The 17,465-nt window shown below is 34.7% G+C and overlaps 1 protein-coding gene across 2 annotated transcripts in view; it reads right to left on the bottom strand.

The window, feature by feature from the left end:
- Lrp6 (LDL receptor related protein 6) overlaps positions 1 to 17,465 on the bottom strand; it is a 167,543-nt gene that overhangs the window by 39,102 nt on the left and 110,976 nt on the right. For both annotated transcript variants that reach the window (XM_078015223.1, XM_078015224.1), the window contains 6 exons: positions 13,906 to 14,122; positions 12,957 to 13,246; positions 11,812 to 12,038; positions 9,755 to 9,939; positions 8,656 to 8,982; positions 1,280 to 1,482 (listed from right to left, as the gene is read on the bottom strand). In XM_078015223.1, the coding sequence (XP_077871349.1) occupies positions 1,280 to 1,482; positions 8,656 to 8,982; positions 9,755 to 9,939; positions 11,812 to 12,038; positions 12,957 to 13,246; positions 13,906 to 14,122 (1,449 nt within the window). The remainder of the gene's footprint in view (positions 1 to 1,279; positions 1,483 to 8,655; positions 8,983 to 9,754; positions 9,940 to 11,811; positions 12,039 to 12,956; positions 13,247 to 13,905; positions 14,123 to 17,465) is intronic.

Below are 17,465 nucleotides of genomic sequence, written 5' to 3'. Positions count from 1 at the left end.
TTGCAATGTCCTTGGCTATATAATAACCATAACTTCTATCTACTAGTTATCAATCATTAATTCTGTCCTACCCAGTATAAAGTGTATATAGAATACACAACTATAACCTCACCCCTAAATGATCTTTCCGTAGCTCTAAATATATTACCATCTTGTTCTTAACTGTTTGAAAAGATGTAACAAAAATTAGTAATTTAATCCCCCTATATTTTAGTACATTCAAAATTCAATTTAACATCACTGCTATAAGGAAGACAATAGTTATATTTATTGTAATCCCAGTCTAACCCTGCCTGGTCACAGAACGCAAGGAAGTTAAGTATTAGAGTGGTATATAAATCCATGACTAGTGTGTAGGCATAAGTAAGACTGACAATATTCTCATTCCCATCTCATAGTCACTAAATAATATTTACCAAAAAAATATTTGATCAACAGCACATTCTAGATGTTTTAAATTTTACAAAATTATGCTATATATGCTGTCTTCTGAACCTTTTAAATAATAGGTAATTAGTAATGTAACACTTATTTGTCAAGTCCCTAGCATATAAAGGTAAGCACTATGCAACTTTGCATTTTTTTCAGTTAAAAAAATTTACGAGATTCCCAGGGAAGGAGAGAGCTTGGATCAGAACTAAGGCCTATTTGACTTCAAAACTTCTAACATTCCACACAAATGAAATCATAAGAAAAAAAAACTATATAAATGAATGTGGGTAGCAGTGACAGTCATTACTGATACGTGAGCTTAAGTTCTCCTAATATAATTTCCATCCCAATACCACTGTCAAGTAATTGTTCACTCAGAAAAATCATCAGGAATAAAAGAGAGCTACTAGGTTCAGAATTTCAGTCTCTGTCTCTCTCTCTGTGTGGCAAGAGCCAAGTAAAATAGTATAATTGGTTAGTCCAATTAACAGTCAGAAGAAACGGATTTTGAACTGAGCCCGGCTAAGTATGGTGGCATACTCCTGTTAATTCCAGCTACTTGGGAGACTCAAGCAGAAGGCTCACAAGTTCAAGGCCAGCCTCACCAACTTAGCAAGGTCCTGTTTCAAATTAAAAGGGCTGGTGACATAGCTCAAGAGCCCTTGCCTAGCATGTGTGAGGTCCTGAGTTCAATCTCCAGTACAAGAAAAAAAGACAGAAAGACAGATGGATGGACAGATGAAAGGGAGAGAGGGAAAATAAAAGAAAGGAAAAGAGAAAAGAAGGAGAGAGGGAAGAGAAAGAGGAGAAGGAAGGGGAGGGGAGAAATTATTGGACCCTGAATTACCTGGCTTCCATCTTCTTGAGCCTTTCGGATCACGTTTTGTCGTGAGTCAATCCAATATAGCTGCTTGTCCAGGGGGTCATAGTCAATGGCCCGGACATTTCGAAGGCTGTGGATGGGAAGGATGATGTCAGGACTCTGTTGTTCATCAATCACCATGCGATTGATAGCACTCTTTTGACTGAAGAGCAGGAAGGTGGTAGGGGCTTAAAAAAAGAAAAGAGCAAATCCAAAATATAGTTATTCTGAGTCTTGAATTACTCAAATATTTGACTAGACTATTGTATATTATTTCCTGCATACAATACAGACAGACATAGCAGGATTCAGAATACGCAATCCAAAACTCTCTTCAGAGAGAGAATGATGAGTACTCTGGTTACCAAACCAGTTACCCAGTGACATAATCTACTTTTCTTCTTCTATCACAGATATCATAGGAGATTTCAATGAAACATTTGATAAACGTAAACTTAATTCTAGTCCATCAGGTGAATAACTCTATTCCTCCTTAACCTATTCTTGTGTGTGTGTGTGTGGCCGAAAACCTGGGCCTCCATAGGTCAAAGAAGAATCTTCACTATTATTTTAAATTCAGACTGTTCATTATCTAATTATTTGATTACGAAGTCACTGACCCTCCTCTTGATCAAATTTTATCCAACTGTAAAATAAAGATAATAGCCACCTTGCCCTTCTCATTGAGTTGCTATAAAAATTCTATCACAGAAATGAAAACACTTTAAAAACTGGAAGCCAGGATATAAAAGTACAAATAGCTATTGTTTATTATTATCAATTATTATTAGTATCATTAATAAACTCAGATTAACAAGAATTAGACAAAAACTCATGAAATGCAGATATAAACTTTCTTTTGCTTTGTAGTGTATATAATGGCTGCAGGGAGAAAAAGCAGATAAAAATTATCCCAAAATTAATAATATAGATACTTCACATTCTTTTTTTAAAAATTTTTTATTAGTTATTGATGGACCTTTGTTTATATGTGATACTAAGAATCGAACCCAGTGCTTCACTCATGCTAGGCAAGTGCGTTAACACTGAGCCATAACCCCAGCCCCACATTCTTTATTTTTAATCCTCAAAAGAAACCTTACATTTATATTTTCACTAAAATAAAATTCTCCTTTGATGCTAAGTTGATTCTCTAAATTCATGAACTGGGAAAATACATTGCAAACACTTCCCTTTCCCAAGGACTAGGCTTCTGGTTATTATGTAATCACTTTTATCATAGGAAAACATCTAGAAAAGAATGCCAGTGATAACAACTACAAAATCTAGTAGCATTTTTAAATCCTCACTAAAATACAGCTGTCTCCCCTTATTAGTGGGAGATGAATTCCAAGACTCCCAGTGGATACCTCAAACACAGACAGTATTGAATCCTATATACACACACCTACCTATGATTAATTAATGCATAAATTTGGCACAGTAAGAGATTGACAATAAGAATAGAATATTATCAGAATAATTATAATAATATATTTTTATTAAATAATATTCTTTTATAATACTATATAATTTTATTAAAAATTGCCAGCATCACTACTTTCATGTTTGGGGGCCATTATTAAGTAAAGTAAGTACAACTTGAATATAAGCATTGCAGTACTAAGTGACAAATGATCTGATTACAGAGATGACTACTAAGTGACTAACAGGCAAGGTAGCATATACAGCATGAACATGTTGGACAAAGGAATTCACATTCTAAGCAGAATGAAAAATGACTTCATCATGCTTCTTAGAACTACATGGAATTTAAAATTAATAAATTCTAGGATGTCCCATTTAATATTTCCAAATGGCAGGTAAGATATCTGAAACATTGGAAAGTGAAATCAGATGAGAAGACGTGTGTGTGTGTGTGTGTGTGTGTGTATAAATTCCATAATTATATTCCATTCTCTCGGTTTCCAGTCATCACCTAAATCCAGTAGAATTTTGTCCTTCTCAGAAATACAAACATTAAAAAAACAAACAAACAAACAAAAAAACCCCACCCCTTTGCAATCCTGAACTCATTGTTCAGTATGAGTTTGGATACGCAAGCAGAAATGTCATACCTAAGATAGCTTATAGTGATGGGATACTAATAACTAAAAAGGCTGGTTTTAAGACTAACAAGTTGACAAAAAGAACAAGTCATAAAAGAAATCTCAGATACAATGATTCAATATTCCAATTTTCATACTAATATAAGAAAATGGCTTCTTTCTTAAAAGCTTCTATCCTCAAAAAATGATATGTGGAGTTGAAGATATATCTTACTGTGTTTGAATCATGTTTGTTTAACTGTCATATTGGCATTCCTGAGGATGATAATAGGAATGAATATGATTTGAACTCACTGATGTTTAGAGAAGTTGCAGCAACTGAGAACCAGGCAGATCCATTTATTCCAAAGTGATCCTAAAATCAATTACTTGAAAAAATTAGATCCCAAATATCTTAGATGAAGAATCCTGAAATCATTATCAATATGTGCATAATTCAAGTGGAAACAGAAGCCCCCCATTCCCTGCCAAAGAATTGTGGGCTGATGGGACAACTAAATTAAGCATCAGTTCTTCTAAAAAGGGATCCTTGAGATGTACAACAAAACAATCACCCTGGGAAATTCCTTAAATAAAAAGTATTGACTTCAAACAAACAAAAAATCCCCAAAAGAGCCAAGTCAGAACTAAGGGCCTATTTTAATCTATGCCCCATTCTTTATAGCTCCACTACTTGTGGTTCTCTGGATTACTTTCATTCACACTCATATGTATATTGACTTAAACCCCAAAGGAATTCATTTGCACTCACAAAAAACAATATTCACAACAATGAAATTCTGCTTCATTTAAGTTCTTCATTAATTAAAAGTCCATGTTTAGTTCAGAAGCTTTAGAAAGAATGTCAACGATCTACTAGAATTCTATATTATGGAGCCCATTATGTATTTATTTAACTTTTAACAACTGTAATAAGAGTCCAGGCCTTAAGAACATTTCACATAAAGTAGCTGCAAAGTCTCCTACAACTTTTTTTAAGGACTGATTTTTGTCAGTAACATTCTTAGTAATAAGTTTCCAACGGCATAAGCACTATATAGATACTAAGAAAATGAGACTTAGCAGAAAGACCCCATAATCTTGGTTCCCAAATTTTCCTATCTGGGAAACAATTTATCAAATATACAGTTGGCTTCTAGTAGGATTTCTTCCCCTCCCCCAAGACAAGTTTTAACCTTCAATAAGATTTCACAATTGGGTGCAGATCTTGTTCTAGAATTGCAAGTTAAGATGAAGTCAATTGTAACTCCAAGAAAATGCTTGTTTCAAAAAGTCTACTCAAAAGACATTTACAATTATAAATGGTTACACTATTTCTAAAACTCAACTAATGTTCTGACTTATTTTACAATGAGTTGGGGCTTGCAATGACACAGAATATGGCATTTTTAAAGACTAAATCCATTCTAACTAATGTAAACTCTAAACACAAATCCTCCATCTCTTGCACAATTGCTGCTTTAAAAATTATACAAGCATGTTGTCTGAATTTTCCATTCCCACAACAAAGACAGCAACATGCATTAGTAGAATAGGATGTGTTGAAGGCACCAATATTTACTTGTACCTTAAAGGAAAGTGCTGCTCTTAGATGAGAACAGAATAAACTACAAAGTAAAACCCACCACATATGACTATGCCATTTGTGCATGCCAAGGGCACTGAGCAGGAACTGAAATTCAGCACACACTTTCATTAGCCAAGTCATGCACCAGTAGGATCAAGTCTGCCCAGAGGAAACATCTTTTCCCAATCTGCACGAAGGTGCCATTGAGGCCACTTCAGTACTAAAAAAGAGGCTGCACAATTTGGCTCCCTATTTCATCTCACTTAATCTTTTTATTCACTCTGTTCTAGCAACACTAGCATCTTAAACGTTCTTGTATTGTGTTAGACTTGTTCCTCCCAGGACTTTCGCATCTGCTCTCCCCTTTGACTTGACTGGTCTTCTCCCAGGTGTCTCTATAGTTCACTTCCTTACTTGTTCTGACATAAATGTCACTTTTCAGTAAGGACTCTGCTGATCATCTTATTTAACAATCAACTCTGCTGCCACCACCCTTTCTTGCTTGTAATATTTCTACATAATATTTGTCACCATTTAACATTGATACAATTTATTTAGCTCATTATTTGTCAGAGTGGTAAGTTCTGTGAGGGCAGGAATTTATGTCTATTTCGTTCACTGTTGTGTTTTCCATTGACTAAAATAATGCCCAGTACGAATTAGGTATTAAATAAATATTCATTGAAGAAATAAATGAAGAAACACACATTTGATGACAAGGAAAGCCCTGCCGCCTTGATTTTTTTTAAAAATATTTTTTAGTTGTAGTTGGTACAATATCTTTATTTACTTATTTATTTTTATGTGGTGCTGAGGATTGAACCCAGCACCTTACACATGCAAGGCAAGTGCTCTACCACTGAGCTACAGTCCCAGCCTTAATTTTTAAAGTAAGAAAATAAAATTGTTTGAGAGGAGGAAAAGAGGGGAAAAAAAAAAAAAACTATCAAGGGCCTCCAACATGTTTCACAGGTATATCATACTGTCATTTAATAATTCCCAAGACTTCCTTTTTACAGGTGACCAAATCAAGGCTCAGAAAGTTAAATAATTTTTCCAAAGCCATAAAGCAGTTGAGAGAAAAGCATATGTGTTTTTGTAGAACCTATCTTGCCTTTTCATTCAGAGGTTATGAAGAAAGGGCATAGATTAGGTATGCAGGACTCACCAGCCCTTATAAGAGCTAGGTTTTTACTCTGTGTAAAATGGGGAGCACTGCAAGATTTGAGTACAGAAACAAGGTAGTCTGATTTAGATTTTAAAACAGGTCAAAGAGCAAAGGACACAATGTTAGAAATTTTGGAGGGCAAGAACATTGTGCTAAACTTCTCTTATAATATGCCCTAGAATCTAATATATTTCTACACAAAAATTAAATAGTACTCACTATGAAAAGAGCACACAGCAGGGCAAGGTGGAGCACACCTGTAATCCCAGTGGCTCGGTAGGCTGGGGCAGGAGTGATGATTTCAAAGCCAGCCTCAGCAATTTAGCTAGGTCCTAAGCAACTAAGCATGACCCTGTCTATAAAGAAAATATAAAATAGGGCTAGGGAGTGGCTCAATGGTTAAGTGCCCCTAGGTTCAATAACCAGTACCCCTCCCCCCAAAAAGAGTACACAATAAATCTCTTGAAACACTGCTTACATGTCTCAGAAAGGCAGTCAACAGATTTTAGGGACATTCAGCAGTGATTTCTCATGGCCCTTACCCAACAACCAACAAGCCTGGGCATAAGCAACTACAAGACTAATTTCTTCTTCCATTCAAAGCCAGATTTCTTCAAAGAGATGTCTATAAATACTTCTGCCTCTTCCTTTTTCTTTCATTAATTTTTTAAACTACTCAAATCTGCATTTTACCATTAATTCCCTGAAATCATTCTCTTGAGGGTTACTAATAATAATCTTACCCAAAACTCAAATAGATACTATTTTAAATATCAACGTATTCAACCTCTCTGCAGTAGTCAATGGTCCTTAAAAAACAACTTTAACTCTTCTCTTCAGTGTCTCAATTCTTCCCTGCTTTTCTTCTTACCTCTGCAACTTTTCAGTGTCCTCTACAAACTCTCCCTTCTGAACCAGAGTTCAGAAGGTTACCAGATCCTTTTTTTCCCTCTCCACCAGAAACAGGCAAACTATGGCCTATAAACCAATATAGCATGCTTTCTTCTTTTTTTCTTTCTTTATTTTTTTGGTAATAAAGTTTTACTGAAATTTAATCATGCCCACTTTAAAAATGTATTGTTCATTGCTGGTTTCAAGCTATAGTGGATAGATGGGCAGAACTGAGTTGGTATGACAGAGCCTACATACCCACAAAGTCTAAAATATTTACAATTTGGTCCTTTATAGAAAAATTACCTTCTCCCTAGGTGGTAATCTCATTCATTTTAAATATACCTGGCAATTAAAAAATTCATACCTTTAATCTCATCTTTTCATAGTCTATCAAAAGTGACAGCTAACTGAGATGTCATCTTTGCTTCTTCTCTTTTCTTTTCGAATAGAACCCTAAGTTCTATTCATTCTAGCTCCAAAGTATACCTTGAGACCATCAAATCTCTCCTTACCACAGCCGCCACCACAGTCTAAGTCTACCTGAATTACCATGCTATTCTTGACTTCCAGGCTACCCTTTCTTCTTACCAGGAATCAGAGCATGTATCTTATTTAATCTATACAACAACCCTATAAGGTATTTATTATTATCCCCATTTTTAAAATGAGAAAAATTAAGACTTTAAAAAATTTGTTACTTGTGTAAAGTAAAACACTAATTGTGACAGATTCAAAAGTATATTCTCTTAATCATTAAACTTTATGGCTGCATTCTCTTTCACAATTGAATTCTTTATCAGAATAGATTAAATCTTTGCCTGTGTGATTTCTGATACATTTTCTCAGACATAGAACAAAGTAGTTAATTATATCAGTATCTTGTAACAAGTTCCTTATTTTCTCCCATATTAGCACATACCCTCTGTCTCCTATGAATCTACTTTCTGACCTCTACCCATTTCTTGATCAGACATACCAATTTTTTCATGTCTGCCTATTAAGACATGGGCTTTCATATATAATTAAGTCATATATCAAGTTTTCCCTAGCCAAATGTTCTTCTATACACTATGCTGTTAGCACTGCATGTGTATAATGTTTATTGTGAATTACTTGCCAATACTTAAAAATGAAAAGACCCAAAAGACTAGATTTTTTAATAGATAAGAACACCAGCGGGAATTAAGCAGCACCATTCACTATGTTTGGAGAACATGTGCTCTCTAGTTTCCCATCTATTGACTATGTTGTAATACTGGGTTAAATTTTGTCATATGCATTTTCTTCCTGGCCTCATATGCAATTAAATCTTTGTCCTATTCTATACACTTTAAAGAACAGGAGGTTATGTTTTAGGATTCTGTTTGTGTACTATTTGTTCTGTTCTTCCCTTCCTTAATAATGAATAAATATGAATTATGTACAAACATGCATGCATGCATGCCTCTCTCAAATTATGTACATTTTACACTAAACATTAATGCCCAAAGATAAAAGACTTAGTCTTTCTACAATATCAAGTTGCTATCATCAAATAAGTGACAAAAATTTGTATCCACCTTCCCTCTGGCCTTCCTCTTAATTAAACAGATAACCAACTTGACATCCACAACTATTTACCCTAGAAAAAGACAAATTAAAGTATTTTGAAAATGCTGCTTACCACTACAAGTTCTATTATCACTATTCAAGGAGTAGTGGGCAGGGCATCCACAAACAAAACCTCCAACCGGCACAGCTAAGCAGAGGTGGGAGCAGTGCCCGTTGCTGGAAGCACACTCATTCCACCCTGCCTGCCGAGAAGAGTGAAAGACGAGGATGTCCATCACATAATCCAAATGGCCCTGAATGATGGTGCGGTTTTGGCCACTGGTTTTGTTGGCACGTTCAATGCTGCGTCGGCTCCAGTCCGTCCAGTAGATGTAATCTTGGTACTGAGTTAAACCAAAAGGATGAGGCAAGTCATCTGCTATAACTTCACGGTTGAGTCCTATTTTTGGAAAGGCAGTAGACAGGGGAGATGCACAAGAATGAAATATGTGAAAATACAAGCATTTTGTTGTCTCCCCCCCACAAAAAATATTAATATGTAAAACATTACATTATAATAAAACAGAACAATTCATTTGAAAGTAACTCTAAAACCAGACTGGTTCTCTGAAATTAATCTATTTGTAGTCTGACCCCATGTCTCAAACTCATATTCCTACTGTTTAAATTCCTCTGAGTGGTCTTTTTTTTTAGTTGTAGGTGAACACAATTTTTAGAAATTGAATGGATTTGTCTCATGTTTCCAAACCAGTTTCATGGTAGACCTAGAATTAGAATCTCATCCTTAGCCAAATGCCCTTTCAACTAACCTACAACTAAAAAAAATTATTTTACTTTTATTTGGTGCTGAGGATAGAACCTAATGCCTTACACATGTTAGGCAAGCGCTCTATCACTGAGCTACAACCATAGCCCCATGAATGGTCTATTTTAATTGTGTATAATAATTATATTTATTATTATTTTTTACTGGTATAAAAATTTACTTCAGGACTAGAGGGATTTATAAATGTTATTACAAACCTAACAATAGTGAAATTTTTGCATATGAAGTAGATATGAATCCCAGTAGTTACTATTAATAATGATACAACTCCAGAACAGAGAAAGCAGCTAAACATCTATATGAAGTTGTCTAACCAATAATGAATAGCCGTCACTGATATTTGTGTAAAGAATATACTATCCCAGTAAAAAGTAGTAAAGCTTACCAAGCATATTGGAAGATTCTATTAAGTTGGTGTCCAGGTCTGTCCAATAAAGCCTCCTTTTAGCATAATCAATAGTTAGGCCATTTGCCCGCCCCACATTTGGAACTAATGTAGTACGTTCACTTCCATCCATAGCAGCTCTATCAATCTTAGGTTTTCCACCCCATTCAGTCCAATACATAAATCTGAATCAAAACAATTAACAATTAACATTTCACTTTTGGCTTTCTGGGAAAACTGGTTATATTCATTCATAGTAACTAAATAAATTTAAAGAAATACCTATCAAGAAAATGGGTAAAACAAACTTTCAACTAAATTTATTTTTTCACTTCCCCAAAAAGGAAGTGAGTCAGCTTTCCTTAGTTTTTCCAATGAATTTATTCCATCCAAACCTAGGAATTGGAAACAAATCAATGGTTTCTTTACTGCAGCTATGGCATTTATAAAACGATTATTCATGAAAAAGCAAAAGATTAAAGCTCCAGTCTAAGAATCTGGTTCACTTTTGACTAAAATGTCTTTATGTGTTTTTTAATATAAATAACTAACTTTTTAATTGTTGAACTTAACTTATATAATAAGTTTGCCTCAAAAACAAGCTGCAGAAGTACATCAAATGTAAAAATAAACAATGAGTCTTTGAAAGGCTCAAGTCAAATGAAAAGCCTGAAAATGCATTTGGTCATACCATCCCAGGGAACATATTGTATATATAAGAACAATCAATCACCCTTGATGTGTCAGTGGGGTAATGAATACTACTACCATTATCCCTGTGAAATGTTAAGATTCCTTTTTTTTTTTTTTCTTTTAAGTTGTTCACTTTAATCTTAGAACTACCCCACAGTATAGGTGTTTTATAGATGGGGAGACCAAAGGACTAAAAGAAATTGAATGTATTTGTCTCATGTTTCCAAACCAGTTTCATGGTAGACCTAGAACTAGAACCTCATTCTTAGCCAAATGCCCTTTCAACTAACCTAGGAAGATGCTAATTCTCAAGACACTAAATACTGGCACTAGGAAAACATTTCACATGTCAACTCTCAAGAAGTAACTGAGGAAAGACATTCACTCATCAGCCTGTCAGCTGATGGCTAACTTGGTAAAGGTGTATGAACATGCTTTCCTGAAAATTAAAGTAGTCCTGGGCATTTTTTTTTTTCATTTGTACTTGTCAGTTGAAAGGCATATGTACATCAAAAGAGCCAAAGAAAAATAACCGTGTAAGAAATTTTACCCTTGCCAGCAGCAACCTATAGTAGAATTCTTAGTTCCAACTACTAAATTTATCTGAAAACTAATGCTTAGAACAAAGATCACCATAATTCCACAATATGTCAGTGCAGAGAAGTTGTTTTTGATGTGGGTTTCTGACTAGATGGACATGGTAGTCTTCCCTTATCCATAAGGGACACACTGCAAGACTCCCAGTGGATGCCTGAAACCATGACAGTTCCAAATACTATATATTTTAATTTTTTTCCTATACATATATATATATAACAAAGTTTTATTTACAAAGTTTTATTTATTTCTTGGCCCAGTAAGAGACTAAGAACCACTATTTTAAAAAAATGGGGAAAATACTGTAATAAAGTTATATGAAATTTTTGAACCATGCTAACTGAAACTGTAAAAAGCAAAGCCCTGGGGAAAGGGGGCACAACTATAGTAATTTCTTCAAATACAACGTTGTTTTAGTAAGTTTACTATCATAGATTTGTAATCTAGTTATTTACTCTGGAAGTGGGTGCAAGCAAATACAGGTTGATTCTATGTTTAAAAGGGCTATTCTTTACTTTATAAATACTTATCAGTAATATATGATTATGAATCCATTTTACTCTTTCTTCACCCAATATAAGGAACAGAAACAGACTTTAGTTAATAATTAATATTAACCAGTGAAATCTCAATTACTGGTTTTAGATAAAGCCTATCAGCTATTTAGTTGTCATATAACTTATAAAATTTCTTATTTAAGAAATCAAGGTCATGTTCCTCAAAATGTGCAATGTAGTTTCAAAAAATGCATATATAAAGCTATTTACCCTTCGGCAGGGTCCAATGCTAAAGCTCTAGGGCTATCTAAGTCTTTCCACACCAAAACTTGACGGTGTTGCCCATCCAGCTTTGACACTTCAATTCGATTTGTTCCCGTGTCTGCCCAGTATAAGTTCTTCCCAAGCCAGTCCACTGCCATGCCTTCTGGATAATCTAAACCAAACTCTACCACATGTTCCAGTGCACTGCCATTCATAAAGGCTCTGCTGATGGTCTGCAAAGATAAAATTCACAACTGAGTTACATGTTACAAGTATAAAACACTATTCAGAAAGGTTTGGTCTGGCTATCTTGAAAATGGAAAGATGCAGAAATGTCAAGAGACATAATGATTCCTAATAAAATTCATATAGTTTACAAGAAAAGAAAAATCTGATGTCAATATCTAATAAATCCAATTGTGTGAGTTTTACTGCCACTTTAGAAAGAAAAATCATGAATAACTCTTAAAAAACAAAAATTTATTCTACTAAAACAATGGAATGAGTTTCTTAAAATTAGTAAAATTTATTAGTAATCAGTGAAAAACATGTGAGCATAATGCTGTAGACACTTTATTCTGGCTCCAAGAACTCATATTTTTTGCAAATTACACAAGAGTTTACACAAGGTATCTGAATGAGCCCCCAACAATCTAGAAAAAGGAAAAATTACATTCCAGATTTTAGTAAGGAGTTTCTCTTTCTATCCCAGTATGCTTCTCAATATTTAATCTAGGAAAAAGAATATTAAGACATGCTGTAACTCACAAATGGCACTTTCTACCTTTCAGGCTTCAAAATTTTGTTTAAATTAAGTCAAGAGTGAAGCCTCTATAAGCCACTTTATGTGAAGCATACAACTCTTTACTCAGTTAACTGCAAAAAATAACATTTATCATCCTTAAATATAATAAAGTGGATAAAGATTATGTCTTGCAGATTCAGAACCTCTAGCAAAGAATGTTGCATAAAAGGCTCCTAGTAATACACTAAGCAGGCTTTCCCCTTCACTTCCTTACAAAAGTTAAAGTCATTTGTTGAATTCTATTGAGCAATGAGAGAGAGAGAGGCCATAATAGCATGCAGATTCAGAAATTCAAGAAATTCTCCCTCTTAGTCTCAGCTTTAATACTCCAATTCTTTCTGCTAACCTTGAGTGATATATCAGTCCAGTAAATACGGTTGTCTGTTACATCAAAATCCAAAGCAGAAGCTTCTTTGACACCAGTGAGTGGAATGGCCACATTATTATTGTTTGTTTCCAAAGAAATTCGTCTGATATCTGCTCTCCGTGAAAACAAAAGAAAAGCCTCTGGGACAATGCAGGTCTTCATGTCACTGATGAGTTCAAAGCCAATGGGACAGGCACAGCGAAGGCCCTGAGGTCTATAGAGGCAAAGATGGCTACATCCCCCATTTTCCTCAGCACAGGGATTAGAACCTAAAAGATTAAATTAATTTATCAAAGGGCACAGAAGGACACACATGTTGACTAAATCACACACTTCACTTCCGAATTAATACATATTTGATTCACAAAGACCTATGACTATGTTGCTCCCAATCTAGAGTTCTAATTTTCTTCTCAAAAAACAAGCAATTTGAGGACTAATAGAGAATAAAAGTATAGCAGAGTGCCTCCCCCCAACCCTCCATTACTGGAGATAGAACCCATGGGCACTCCACCACTGAGCTACATTCCTTGCCATTTTTATGTTTTCAAACAAAGTCTTGCTAAATTGCCCAGGCTGGTCTAGAACTTGTGATTCTCCTGCCTCAGCCTTCTGAGTAGGTCAAATTACAGGCATGCCTTTTCATACCTGGAACAAAATACTTTCCTTTGTACAGTAAGCTTCAAAATAAGGTGCATTATTCACACCATAGAATTAAATTATTTTGATGAAGGTGTATAAATGCTTATTCATGTGTATTTTGTCCGTTAATTCAAACTGTGAGGCCAAGCATGGTAAGTCAATGTGAAAAAATTAAAGATTTCTATAATGCCTCAAACATCAACAACTTACACTGCTGCTTCATAAGCTGCTAACTATCTTTTCTCTTTTCTAGTTTCCATTTCTAAGATATTTTGTACTTACTTACCAATGATTCGATGAACATTTGTGGCCTTTAGTCCCATAAGGTCAGGCAACTGATCTATGATGATTTCCCTATCTGCACTTCGTTTGTGTACTCTTTCAATGCTTCGTCTCTGCCAGTCAGTCCAGTAAACATAGTCACCCAACAAAGTAAAACCAAATATGTGAGGAATTTTGTCTTCCACTAGTACTCGTCTTCCAGTGCCATCAGTATTCATAACCTTCAAGTTTAAATTTGAAGAGAAAGAAGAGGATGAGGTATTTATCTTTCAAATGTATTATACAATGAGATATTCAACTGCTTATTCAATCAAAATCCAAGAGATATCCTAGTTATTCATATTGTATCAGGATTTATAGGCTGCTTTTCACTTGGGCCTGCAAGTATCATGGGTAACTAAAAGCAAGAAAAAAGCATGGCCTCTCTGCCTTCATTTTTGCCTGTCTCCTTTGTTTCCTTAATCTTCATGGTAGCAGGAAAATGAGATTCATATGAAGTCACACAGTTTGTAAACAGTTAATGTGTTCTTAGGATTCTTTCCACTTAGCATGCTTTTTATTTTGTTGTTATTATTTGGACAACCACCGCCAAAAAAATTAACAGATAAAAGGGGTCTCAATAAAGCTCTTACTCCCCTAAGGTTACTATCACAAAAGTATCTAGAGTTTATGACACCCTCTCTGCAACTAAGTAACAAGTAAAGCTGGTAATCCTCTCTAAAATAAAAGTAACCGAGGTATTTTTAAAGTTTGCAGGGACATCATAATTAACAGGTTTTCAGATGCCACTGTAAACAATGCCTGTAAAAAAATGCCATTGTAAACAATGTCCTGTACCAAACCTAGCACCTAGAAGTCTCCAATTAATGCCCTGAACATTAAAGAACTAACACTATCTTGCTTTTTGGCTCTGTCCTTTTCTCTGAGTCATTCTCTCCTGAAGTCAATCTGGATTCCAGATTGTGATAAATAGAAATTACCCACCAGGATCAGCAGCATTCTAAAGCTCAGCCTGACCAATCAGGAGATAATGATCAACCAAACCTCAGTCTGATCAAGACTGCTTAATTATGCATACATACCTCTGTGACTTATGCCCTAATTCTTCCCCTATTTAAGCCCTAAACTCTTGTCAGCAGCCCCAAAGATGGGGCTGAAGATACTGGATTTTCTCAATCTCCCCAACATATCTATACTGAATAAATTCCTTTCTTACTTCACCAATACTTTTTTTGTTTGACGTTTGGGGCAAAGTGCCCAGACTTGGTTTACTGGGACTCCTAAAAGTCAGGCCCTCTCTGGCCTAAGACTCTGGTAACACTATTAACAATGCTTTCACAACATCATGTTTTAATGAGAATTATTTCAAATACTCAACATACACAAACATTTTCCCCTTCAATCTCTTATTGCTCTTCCTTCCAAAAATTCTGGAAATTTTAGATTTAGTATGCAATTCTTCTATTTTAAATGAAAATTTAAAATACAGGGAGTGGTGGATATGGCAGTGCACCCCTATAATCCCAGCAGTTTGGGAACCTGAGGCAGGAGGATTCAAAGGTCAAGGTCAACTTCAGCAATTTAGTAAAACCCTAATCAATTGAGACTGTCTCAAAATAAATCATTAAAAGGACTGAGGCTGTAGCTCAGTGGAAAAGCACATCTGAGTTCAATTTTCAGTATTAAAAAAAAAAACAAAACACCCAAAATCAAACTAAAACATGGAGTGATATTGACCAAATTATATTGTTATATGCATATGAAACAATAAATCCCAGCATTATATACAATTATGATGCACCGATTAAAAATTTGGAAAAAAATTTAAAATGTACTGGGATCACCTTAAGTTTCTGCATTTGTTTTCAAATTATAATTTGGGGAGGGAACATATTGCTGGGGATTGAATTTTATGGCCACTCTACCGCTGAGCTACATCCCTTTTTATTTTTTGAGACAAGGTCTTACTAAGTTGCTTAGGGCCTTGCCAGGTTGCTGAAGCTGTCCTCGAATTTGTAATACTCCTGCCTCAGCCTCCCAAAATGCTGGAATTACAGGCCTGAGCCAGCATGGCCAGCATGATGTATCTTAACATACATTACCACATAAATTGTTTTACAACTTATTTTAGTTCCATCCTAGGAGTTTTGCCTTTTTTACATCTTAGGAAACAGATTCATATGAAGCCATTTAGCTCGTGAACAGATGTGTTTTAAGGACTCTTTTCATTCAGCATACTTTTCATTTTATGATGTTATTAAAACAACTACCACTGGGGCTGGGGATACAGCTCAGCTGGTAGAGTGCTTGCCTCACATGCACAAGGTCCTGGGTTCAATTCCCAGCACCACCAAAAAAAAAAAAAAAAACACCACCAAAGAATTAACAGGTAAAACTTGTCTCAATAAACCTCTTTCCCTGAGGTTGTTATCATAAAAGTATATACAGTTTAGATTCTGAGTACCAAAAACAAAGATAAACTAACATCTCCAATCACCCAACAGCAACATTATTATTTTCTTACACAGCTGTTTTCAAAGATGGAGTAATCTTTCCAAAATACCAACTTTAAATCCTCAACTGAGACTATTCCTACCATTTAAAATAGCCTGTGTGGTTGGCAAATTAGCCTCAAAAATGTTATTCTGGTACTAAACACATGTACACATGAACCACATCTGTCCCCCAATGATGCCAAAAAAAACATCAGATGTAAGCTGACATACAAATATTAACTTTTTAAACCCATAAAATTAGTAATAGTCCAGGTAACTCAACACTATTATTAACTAAATGGACAATCAGATATTATCTTTATCTCTCCTAAAAACTTAAAAACACTTGCTGAACATCTAAGAACAGACAAACCCAGCACTTGGAAACTGATCAAGCAAAACTGTCTTATATCCTTACATTTTCATTAGCAAATTTCAATAAATATTTGGTTTATATCTGATGGAAGAGACATTTTACTAAATCTGTCTATATCAGACATAAAAATACTTATTAAGCCCAACTATATAAATCTGTATTTAAATTAGTTTTCCCAAAGTCAAAAACATAAGTAAAACACTAAATACTCATCCAAATCCCATTTCTCTTAAAATTACTAATTTCTCTTTAATTTGAAACTAAATTTATTTTTTAGACCCTTCCTGGATATGTTTTATAATATGTATATTGTATCTTAAAATTTTGGGTCAAATACCAAAACAATGTGAAAGAGTAAAGGACTAAGAAGCAAAAAGGAGCTGAATATTTGTTTATGTATCTGATCAGAACTTGAGTTCTAGGTTAACAGGAACCTCAAATTCATTCCACAGTTCCCATCAAAAAGCCTGTCAAAAAACTATAAACATTTTTTAAATGATTTTTTAATGGCAAATAAGTTGAAATTAATACATTTATTATAAATAAAACATTTATTATAAATAATACATTTATTATAAATAAAATAGCCTCTGTTTCTGTATCTTTTAAAAACCTTTTGTGCTTTCTTAACCTTGAATGTTTAAAATGGTTACTTTAAACACTTGGCTTCTCCAACTACAGGGTTTAAATGGT

The sequence above is a fragment of the Ictidomys tridecemlineatus genome, chromosome 6 (assembly GCF_052094955.1).
Source record: "Ictidomys tridecemlineatus isolate mIctTri1 chromosome 6, mIctTri1.hap1, whole genome shotgun sequence".
Lineage (NCBI taxonomy): Eukaryota > Metazoa > Chordata > Mammalia > Rodentia > Sciuridae > Ictidomys > Ictidomys tridecemlineatus.
This window is presented reverse-complemented; position numbering and strand designations above follow the sequence as displayed.